Source organism: Galeopterus variegatus, unplaced genomic scaffold, assembly GCF_000696425.1.
Source record: "Galeopterus variegatus unplaced genomic scaffold, G_variegatus-3.0.2 Scaffold3698, whole genome shotgun sequence".
NCBI classification, from domain to species: domain Eukaryota; kingdom Metazoa; phylum Chordata; class Mammalia; order Dermoptera; family Cynocephalidae; genus Galeopterus; species Galeopterus variegatus.
Window position 1 is genome coordinate 1 of NW_007729809.1, and position 11,069 is coordinate 11,069.

The window sequence follows — 11,069 nt, forward strand, 5'->3', positions numbered from 1 at the left end:
ACGTTGGGGCTGAATGAATGGAATACTCTTGACTGATGGGGATGCGCTATCCTTAAAGTATCGGATGCTCTTAGCACTGGGTCTGCAGAGAAAGATGCTTGTAAAATGCCATTTAAGGAACTGGGTAATTAGCACAATTTAGATTGAGATGCCAGTCGAGGTCATCTGCAGACCCAGCAAGTGAACCTCAGACCATCCCTGCGAATGGAATGTTTGAATGACTGATGTTCTTCTCTGTTTTAGGGAGTGGACTTATATCATGAAAATAAGAAGTACTTTGGGCTGTCAGAGTTTATTGAATCCACCCTCTCAGGACACAGCCTCCCCTTGCTCAGATATGATAGCTCCTTTGAAGCCATGGTCACAGCATTAGGAAAAAGGTACGTGTCTCTCTTTGAAGTTCCTAGAAGTGCTCTGTGGCTTAAAGTGCAAGTTGAGGTGTGTGCCGCCAGCCAGGGAGTTCCAGGAAGGGAGTTCACCTTCCTTCCTGAGTGACTTAGTTCCTTCATTAACAGGACCCTGGTTTATTTCTTCTCCTGTGTTCGCATCACTTTTGGTCAGTGATATCTTTGTCATGATGTTGCTCTGGAAAATTTTAGAGGTGAGAATGGGCAGAAATATGCTGGAATGTGGGATTGTGTGTTTTCAAATCAACGGAGGGCAGGGAAACGGGAGATAAGACATCAAAAGACTTAAGGATACGAGAGTGGTGATCGCAGCTGGCTTTGCTTTTTATTTCCTCTGCCTGTCATCTGTCGAGTGCTTATCTTGTGCCATGCACTGTTCTACGAACCTTACTTTCATTATCTTATTTGGTCCTCACCACCTCTCTCAGCCAGTTGCTATTATTATCCCCATTATGCAAAAGAAAAAGCCGAGGCTCAAAGAGACCTCATAACTTTCTCAAGCCACAGGTCCAGCAAGCAACAGAACTGGGTGAGAACCCAGTGCCAGTCTGACTGCACAGCCAGTCCTATTAACCCCATCACAGCAGACCTCGCTTTACAGATGAGGAAACTGAGGCTCAGAAAGGCTGATTGCCAACGTCCACATGGTCTATATGGGGTAAAGCCAGGCCAAGCTCATAGACTTATTGCAAAACCAGACATGGCCCTGCCACCAAGGCATGTGTTTTTCAAGTGGTGTTCCCAGTGCTGCTGCTTTGGCTGGATACTAATAGCTGTTAAACCATTAGGGGTTCTTTGGTCAAATGTGTTTGAGAAACATCACATTTAACAATGGGATTTCTTTTCTGAGAGTTCTCTGTGCCTTCAGTGTGACCACGTGTGCTGTAAGTCTCTAGAAGGCTGGAGCTGTCCCAAAATCTCCGGGGATTTGTTTTCCCCAGAGCACGCTTTGAGAAACTAAATCTCTCTGATCCCTTTTAGTTCCGTGATGCTGATAGAGATTAATCAGGCCAGTTCTCTCATGGCTTGGCCGTTGAGCTCTCACGAACGTGCTGAGTGAAGAAGCCCTCTGAGACTTTATGCTGAGGCTACGACAACTGGCCTCCACACCCCACTTCTCTGCCCGCTCCCCGGCTTCTCCTCATGCAGCGGCCATATGCTGAGTGCTTGGTGTGTAGTAGACATCAGGCTTAGCACTACATTTATCACTCAGAAAAACCCTCACACCAGCACACCACTTCTCTGCCCGCTCCCCGGCTTCTCCTCATGCAGCGGCCATATGCTGAGTGCTTGGTGCGTCGTAGACATCAGGCTTAGCACTACATTTATCACTCAGAAAAACCCTCACACCAGCACAGAGAGAGGAGATACTGTTATCCTCAATTTGCAGACAAAGAAACTGAGACTTAGCGAGGTTAGGTCACCTGCCCAAGGTCACAAGGGGGGTTTATAGTGAAGCTGGACTCAAACCCTGGTCACTTGGCTCCAACACTGCATAATCACTAAGCCGTCCTGACCAAGGCCTCACAGCTAATAAAAGGCCAGGCTCTGACCACTGTTCCCGTACGTCTCGGCTCTACCCTTTATTTATTTTCACCTCAGGCAAGTCGTTTGACTTGTCTAAACTTCTGTACTGTCACCTCTAGAATGCAGCCACTCTCCTAGTGGCTTCCTATGAGAATTTCATGAGATAATATACATTCCCTGCTCAGTAACAGTGGCACACTGAGAGCTCAGCCTCCAGAATTGTACCTCCTGAGTTCGAGTCCTGAGTCTGCCACTGACCAGCGAAATGTGTGAGACTTTTGGAAAGTTCCTCAGTTCTCTGCGGATAGTAATACGTACCTCATAGGGAGGTTATGAGGACTAAACAAATTAAAAGATGTTCAGCTTTAGAAACAGCACTTCACACATGCTGTGTGATCCTGTTAGCCGCTGCCACCATCACTGTCCTCTCTCATCTCTCTCTCCCTCTGCTAAACTAGAAGGGTTGCATCGAGATTAAATGTTCCATCTCACTGACTGAGAAGGGACTTATCAAACTCCGGAATGTTGAGGTGTGGGGAATCATAGGAACTCCTAGGAATCATTTCGTCCAGCCACCTCATTTTATAATTTGGGAACTGAAGCCCAGAGAGAGTGAGTGAGTTGTCCAAGGTCACACAGCCTGTTTGTGGCAACCTGGATTACAGCCGGGTTTGATGTTCTTTCCACATACCATCCTGCCTTTCCTGGAAAACTCTTGAATTCAGTAATTTGAACAGAAGGAGATAAAGGTAAGAACACGGAGGTTACTGCCTCTTGCCACCACGTGCATGCCATGCTGTTAGTTTGCCGTGTGTTACAGACAGCAGCATATGGCTGGGAGATCTGCTTGTAGGATTTCAAATCTTACACAAACCTACTGTGACTTAAAGATGAAAACGGGAATTGTTAAATGTCTAAATCTTTTATTTCCACATGTTGTTTATGGAGCTTCCTTCCTTCAGGGGCAGGCACAGTTCTCTGCTTAGCCATATCCAGGGCACATCTCTATGCCTGACCTGGGGGTGCTATTTGGAGCTGAGCACTGCTTCCTGCCTCCCACGTGCTTGTCTTTGTTTGTTTGTTTAATAACACCTTTAATGAGGAATAACTGACATCCAGTAAACTGCACATATGTAAAGTGTTCATTTCGAGTTTGGACATGTGTGTCCACTGGGACAACCTTCACACAAGCAAGATAACGAACAGAAGTTTTCTCCTGTCTCTTTGTAATTCTTCCCTCCTGTCCCTCTCCTACTGTAGATTAGTTTGCATTTTCTAGAGTTTTGTATAAATGTAATTATACAGTATGTACTCTCTTTTTGTCTGGCTTCCTTCAGTCAGCATAATTATATTGAGATTTATCTGTATTGGTTCATGTATCAGTAGTTCATTACTTTTACTGCTGTGTAATTATTCTAGTATCGAATACTATCGTATGGCCATGCTAGTTTATTTTCTGGTTAATGGGCATGTAGGCTGTCTTTCAGCTTTGCCTATTATGGGTAAAGCTCCTGTGAACATTCATGCACAAGGCTTTGTGTAGACATACGCTTTCATTCCTCTTGTGTAAACACCTAGTCATGATAGGGCTGGGTTATGTGGTACGTGTATGTTTAACTTTTCGACAAACTGCCAAATTGTTTTACAAAGTAGTTATATCATTTACATTCTCACCAGCAATGCATGAGTGTTTCAGTTGTTCCACATGTTTGTGAGCACGTGGTGTAGTCAGTCTTTTTAATTTTAGCCATTCTAATAGGTATGAGGTGGTGTCTCATTGTAGTTTCGATTTGCATTTCTCCAGTGACTAATGATGTTGAGCATCTTTTCACGTGTTTATCTGCCATTTGTATATCATCTTTAGTGAAGTGTCTCTAGATGAACTGGCCCCTTTATCATTATGAAATGACCCAAGGAATATTGTTTCCTCTAAAATCTACTTTGATGTTAATATAGCTTCTTCATCTTTCTTTTGATTAGTGTTAACATAGTTTATCATTTTCCGTCCTTTTACTTTTTACCTATTTGTGTCTTTGTATTTAAAGTTGATTTCTTGTAGGTAGCTTGTAGTTGGGTCTTGCTTTTTTATATAATCTGACAATCTGTGTTTTCTAATTGAGGTGTGTAGATCATTTACATTTAATATGGTTATTGATATGATTGAGTTTAAATCTACCATCTTGCATTTTGTTTTCTCTTTGTCTCATCTCTTCTGTTACCTTTTTTTCTCCTTTTGGATTAACTGAGTTTTTGTGGATGTTTTTTTGTTTGTTTTTGTTTTTAATTTCTCTGTCTCCTTATTAGCTATAACTCTCTGTGTTTTTAGCTGTTGCTTTACAGTTTATAGTATATATCTTTAACTTATCTAACCTACTTTCAAGTGATAGTATACCACTTTATGTATAACACAAGATTCTTGCAAGAGTATATTTCCATTTCTCCCTTCCCAGACTTTGTGCTTCTGTTGCCATATGGTTTACTTATATATATTATAAACTCCACAATAAATTATTTTTTGCTTTGGACAGTCAATCATCTTTTATTTATTTATTTTTTATTTATTATATATATTATAAACTCCACAATAAATTATTTTTTGCTTTGGACAGTCAATCATCTTTTAAAGAAATAACTTAAAAAACCCACCTTTTATATTTACCCATATAGTTACTATTTCCAGTGCTTTTAATTCCTTTGTGTACCAGATTTCCACGTGGTATTTTCTTTCTGTCTGAAGGACTTCCTTCAACATTTCTTGTAGGGCGGATCTGTTGGTGATGAATTCGTTCAGCTTTTGTGTGTCTGAAAAAGTCTTTATTTTGCCTCATTTTTGAAAGATATTTTCCTTGGGTTTAAATTCTAGGCTGACTTTTTTTTTTCTTTCAGTACATTAAAGGCATTGCTCTAGTGTCTTCTCACCTGCACTGTTTCAAACAAGAAATCTGTCATCCTTACCTTTGTTTCTCTTAACGTAGTGCTCCTCTTTTCCCCCCAACCCTACAGCTGCTTAAAATTTTTAAAACATAATCACTGATTTTGAGCAATGTGATTAAGATATGCCATGGGTAGTTTCTTTGTGTTTTTCTGTGCTTGAGTTAATTGAGTTTATATCAAGTACGAAAAAATTTTAGCCATTATTTTTTTCAAATATTTTTGTGCTTTTCACCTCCTCCCTTTTAGAGTAATCCACGTGCACATATATTAGGCTGCTTGGAGTTGTTCCATGGCTCCCTGATGCTCTATTCATTATTTTTTGGGTTTTTTTCCCCCACTGTTTTATTTTAATTTCTATTGCTATTTGTTAATTTTTTTTTTTTTTTTGCCCTGTGATGGCTAATTTGCTCTCACTCCTATCCACTTTATTTATTTTTATTTTTAATAAAAGCCAAGTAGTTTAATGACAAGATTCCTAAGAGAAAAAAAGAGACAATTTCTGGTAGCACATGCACGAATATACATACACATTGATGAATTAATAATACATAGTTATCGTATTTATTAATCAGGACTCTTCATTGCAAAGTGATAAAAACCTTGTAGCAGGTGTTCAAGAATAGAATGCCCACACCTGCACGTGTTCTCAGTGGCTGGAAATACAATGGTGAGGGACAAAGTGCTTATCTGCAGCATAAAGAACTTTCCTTATCAGAGGGCATACTGTGAGGACTTTAAGCCCGGGGGAGGACATCAAGGTTCTCCAGAGCTGGGCTGGTTGGGAGGTGGGAGTCTTACGGCTTTATTTCTTCTTAACTGTCCGCAGATGTGGCAGAAAATTGAGGATGCAGAGTGGAGACCTCAGACCTACCTGGAGCTGGAGGGTCTGCCCTGCATCCTAATCTTCAGTGGGATGGACCCGCATGGGGAATCCTTGCCAAGGTGAGTGGAGGCACTTATGCTCTGGGGGGCTTTGAGCAGCCTGGCCTTAAGCTGTGTGTGGGTGTGGGTGTGTGGGTGTCCGGGTGTCCACGTGCCAGGCTGGGCTACCAATGCCCGACTCTAGGTGGCGCTGTTCACATTCATAGTCATAGATTTGTGTATTTATTATGACAGTTTTATGGCAGATGGTAGTAAAATGTATCTGAGGCTTGGGAAGCCATTCCTAATTCTCAGGCACCTTTTGATCTTGTGGGGGTGCTGGTGCCGGGCTCCATGGGTAGAGGCCTGTCAGCTGCAGTTACAGTTTAGTGCCTCCGTTTCTCCCCATGGGGGTCATTGCATGTTAGGGATGGCAGTTCCGTTATGACAGTATTACATCATTTCCAGGGTTTGGGACTGTGGTTCCTGCTGGTGCCTGGGCTGTCTCGATAGCTGGTCCCTCCTGGCTTAGGAGATGTTCTGGGAAGTCCCCAAAGAGTGGACTGTCTCAAAGGCTGCTTTCCTCTGCAGCCATCACAGCCATGCAGATCTCAGCCTCTCGGCCTCTCAGTGTATTCAGCCTCTCCTGGGGGCCTCTAGGCTGTCACATGCACAGATGCTCAGAACGGAAGGTCACTGGGCCTCCTGTAAGGTAGTCACTTGGATTGGTGGTGACAGTTTGTCTTTTAAAGACTTAATATCCATGGAGAAGAGCAGGCATCCTTGCTGTGGGGCCTTTGTGTGGCTGCCCTTTTGTGGCAGATAGTAAGAGCTGACATTGCATTCCTGGGGTATGTGCTGGGCACTGCCCTAGATTCTCCCATGTGCTTTATTTCACTTCAGTCTAACCATAACTCTGGGGGATGGGTAGTATTTCAGTAGTTCCATCACATTGATGAAGAAACTGAGGCTTACAGAGATTAAGCCCATGTGGCTGACAACAGGCCTGGCTTCTTTCCCTGGGACCATGGCATGCATAAGCAAGGGCGTTGTGTGTGCTGCTTACTCAGGGGCTAGCTACAGGTGGCTCTAAAACGCTGAACTTGGGCTGTTGCTGTTTCACACGGATTAATTCTTCTATTCCTCAGGTCCTAAGGACATTGTAATTATTCCGTCAACATTTAGCATGTGTCAGGGACTGTGCTAGATGCTAGGGATATGGTGGAAATGAGTCTGTCTGTGGGGACAGACACTAGCAAGTCACAAAGCCTGTGTGCAGGAGAAGAAAGGCTGACACGGTGCTTGGGGCATGTAGCAGAAACAGCACAGGGCTTGGAGAGGGGCAGATGCGGCTCCAATCAGGCCCTGAAACTTACTGCTCAGGCAAATGGCCTTTAATTTATTCGACAGTAAAACAGCAGAGTAATGCTGTTGCCGCAAGAAGTAAATGCTATAGTAGAAGTCTAGCATAGTGCCTGGTACAAAGAAGGTACTCAGTAAATGCCTGCTAAAGTTCACTTATGATATTTAATCTGCACAACAATGCACTTAGGTGGTGAGTAATATTCATTCCCATCTTTCAGATGAAAAAATCGGAGCCTCAGAGAAGTGGCACAGCTTGTCAAAGTTTCCATCGCTAGAAAGTGGCAGAGCTGGGGGCTTCAAGCCCCATTTTTGTTGGACCCAAAAGTCAGTGCTCTTTTGATTACGTGGCGCACAGGGCTAAATACGTAGCAAGTGCCCCGAAAGACTTATGTTAAGCTGATTGTTGCTGCGAATTTGCAGTAACGTTGTTGCTTTCCCTTTTGCGTGGTCCTGCAGTCATGAGGAAGGCAGGTGTGGTCCCGATCACCGCTGCCCCCAGCACCAGGAACAGTGCCTCACTTTAGAAGGCACTTGATAAACGCCTTCTCCTGTGTCCTTGTAGGTCTTTGAGGTACTGTGACCTGCGTTTGATAAACTCCTCCTGCTTGGTGAGAACAGCCCTGGAGCAGGAGCTGGGCCTGGCCGCCTACTTTGTGAGCAACGAGGTTCCCCTGGAGAAGGGGGCTAGGAACGAAGGCTTGGAGAGTGACGCAGAGAAGCTGAGCAGCACAGACAACGAGGATGAGGAGCTGGGGACAGAAGGTGAGGGGGCACGACCCTCACCCGTGCCGCACATCTTCCTTGGCTTCTGATCTTTGAGGCTACCTGCACGTAGCTGGACACTGTCTCCAGCTCCTTGTGGTCCTGGGCCTGTCTGCTGGGTGGCAGCTAGATAAGTCTTTGATGATGGAAATGGCAAAGCCCTCAGTGAATTCAGATTTTGTGGGTTTTTTTCCCCTTTCTTTTTTGGTGGTATGAGAAAATAGAAATCCCTATAGGTTTTTTCCTAACTCTAGAATTCTTAAAGACTAGGAAGAAAAATTGAGATTTCTTAGGGTTCAAGTTCATGCTTTATTCAAATTGTTTATTCAAATCTTATACCTGGTATAAGATTCTTATTTCCTGTATGTGAATCAACTCAACAGTATGCTGTCCATTATTGAGATTTATGAAAACAAAACCTGACGCTATATTTCAGTGGGACACATGAATGAGAGAAGTCAAGACATTTGGCTGTAGGCAGTACTGGGGCAAGAAAAAATAAAAAGCTGGTAACACGAAAACTGCAAAGCACTTTGTGGAGTGTGGAGTGGGAAGAGAGGGGCGTAGAGTCTTGAGCCCGGGACCGCGGTGTTCCTCCTCTGTCTGCTGATCATGACGTGGGTCAAGTCCAGAACCTCTCCCAGCCTCGGATTGCTCATCTGTAAGATGGGCTTCTGAAGATCTGCCTGCCAGACTCCCGGCAGCCGTGTTTCAGAAGCATGATCCTGACCCCGATATATTAAGTGCTTCCATTTCCTGTTGCCCGAGGTGTGACTGTACTTCCTGGTGTCACCCTTTGCTCCTCCCCGCCCTCCTGCCCCAGCTGCTATGTGGAGCTAGGGGCAGCAGCCTGGCTGCACCCTCCCTGCCTCCCCTCTGGGCTGCATGGCTGTGCGTCTGCCACCTGGCATTCCCCTTCTTCTGCGCCTCACCTGGAAACCCCTGCAGCCCCTCAGCACTCGGGGCTGATGCCACCTCTTCCAGGAGTTTGCTGCTCCTGCCCTCAGGCTCCTGGGCCCCTCTCTCTGCACTTCCTACGCCGCCCTGCGAGCGCCTCGCTGCCCTCTCCGTGCCTTCCTCCTCCTCTGTCCTCGTTGGTCGGTGGCAGATGAACACATGAATGTGCACATGTGTGAATGCACTTCATAAACTGTAAATTGCTGGGTGAATGTGGAGGTGGTGACGACGCATTCTCCATGTGTGTGTTTTGAAACAGGCTCCACCTCGGAGAGGAGAAGTCCTGTGAAAAGGGAGCGATCCTGCTCCCACGACTCAGCGTCCTCGTCCCTGTCCTCCAAAGCGTCCGGTAAGTCTTCCCAAGTGGGAGAGATCAGGCAGTTCACTGTTTTTTGAGATTTCAGGGAGTAAAACATGTATAGGACTATTTGCTGGCCCTTTATTTTCAATCAGAACTGGAACGAGAAGGAAATCTTCCAAGGACTGGACTCTGGAGAGCACATTTTTCTGGACTGGGATCTGAGACCTCCTGGGCAGGACTGGGAGGTTCAGCCGCCCTGTTCTCAGGAGAAGACTCTGCTCCTCGCCGTGGCCTGGGCCCCAGGCGGGGCCCCTTGGCACTCTCCATGCAGCTGTGGGTTTGGGAAGTCACTGTGCCCCTGAGGAGCAACAAGAGTTCATGATCCCTGTACCCAGGACTGGCTTCGGCGGAGAGAGGAGGGAATGTGAATGACACCTCCCACGGTCTCTGCCGGAGGGGCTCCCTTGGTCTCTGAGAGCAGTCAGGACCATGTACATGAAACACTGTCACCTGCCTTCCCACCAAGAGCATTTATTTTATTTTATTTTTTTTTTAATTTTTAAAAATTTTGGACCATGTACATGAAACACTGTCACCTGCCTTCCCACCAAGAGCATTTATTTTATTTTATTATTTTTTTAATTTTTAAAATTTTTTTTTCTTTTTTTTTTTGTCTTTTTTCATGTCCGACAACGGATCGCAACCCTCAGTGTCGCGCCCGTACCGGACCGGGACCAGCAACGGGATCGCAACCCTCAGTGCTGCACCCGCACCTCGCTCAGCCAGTGAGCGGGAACCGGTCTGTATGTGGGATCCGAACCCTCGTCAGGAGCGCCACCGCACTTCCCAAGCGGCGCACTGTGGAGCATTTATTGAATCAGGGCATTTGATATAATCTGAATGTTGAAAGATAAATTAGATGAGGACTCTGCCCTGAAGAAGTGCATCATTCCTCATAGAACTATGTTATTGTGTTAGGGGCTGCTTTACTTTTTGTGCGCTGCTCACACCGCCACACACGGGAAGTGTTACATGTAGGAGAAGTAGGTAATTTTTTCTCAGGCAGGAGGCAGATTTAGGGGCAGTGCATGGTCACCACAGGCTGTAGGGAGCAGCANTGTTGAAAGATAAATTAGATGAGGACTCTGCCCTGAAGAAGTGCATCATTCCTCATAGAACCATGTTATTGTGTTAGGGGCTGCTTTACTTTTTGTGCGCTGCTCACACCGCCACACACGGGAAGTGTTACATGTAGGAGAAGTAGGTAATTTTGTCTCAGGCAGGAGGCAGATTTAGGGGCAGTGCATGGTCACCACAGGCTGTAGGGAGCAGCAAACCCTTGCCTGGGCCTTGGAGGAGAAGGTACTCCAGGTGGAGGGAAGTTTATGGGAAAGGGTGTCAAGGGCATGGGGAGTTGTCCAGCAGTCACAGCCCAGGGTGCGGGTGTGTGACTGGCTGTGGCTGGGGGCATTGAGAGACACTGTCGTGTGGTCTGGGTCGGCAAGATTCGGCCTAGGAGCACCTCCGGCTGCCTTTCCGCCACTGTGCCTCATGTAGCGTTGATGGCATGGAGTGGGGCGAGTGGGGCAAGTGGGGTCTCCCTCCCAGCTGTTCACAGAATGAGGCCTCCTTAGCCTCGGCTGCAACCCTTGACTGAGGGAAGCTGATTCACAGGCTGGGAGGAGCGGCTGGCAGGTTTTGCGATGGGTCCTCCCTGGGACGTGACTGATCAGAGTCCTCTCTTCTCAGGTTCAGTGCTCTGTGGGGAGCCCTTGGCTCAGCCCATGGGGTCTTCTCAGGGAGAGCAGACCCTGTCGCCCCCGCCCTGTGGCCTGGCAGAGGAGGCCAGGGCCCCGGCCGAGAAGCAGCGACTGCGTGCCACTCAGGGGCCACCTGTGGCCCTCAGCAGGCACAGCCCGGGCCCGGCCCCCCCACCCGACTGTGGCCCCAGGAGC

At 46.3% G+C, this 11,069-nt stretch overlaps 1 protein-coding gene across 1 annotated transcript in view; it reads left to right on the forward strand.

The window, feature by feature from the left end:
• Positions 1-5,694: 5,694 nt before the first annotated feature.
• GREB1 (growth regulation by estrogen in breast cancer 1) overlaps positions 5,695-11,069 on the forward strand; it is a 27,066-nt gene continuing 21,691 nt past the window's right edge. The window contains exons 1-4 of the mRNA XM_008585751.1: positions 5,695-5,810; positions 7,657-7,856; positions 9,073-9,162; positions 10,864-11,055. Of these exons, the coding sequence (XP_008583973.1) occupies positions 5,695-5,810; positions 7,657-7,856; positions 9,073-9,162; positions 10,864-11,055 (598 nt within the window). The remainder of the gene's footprint in view (positions 5,811-7,656; positions 7,857-9,072; positions 9,163-10,863; positions 11,056-11,069) is intronic.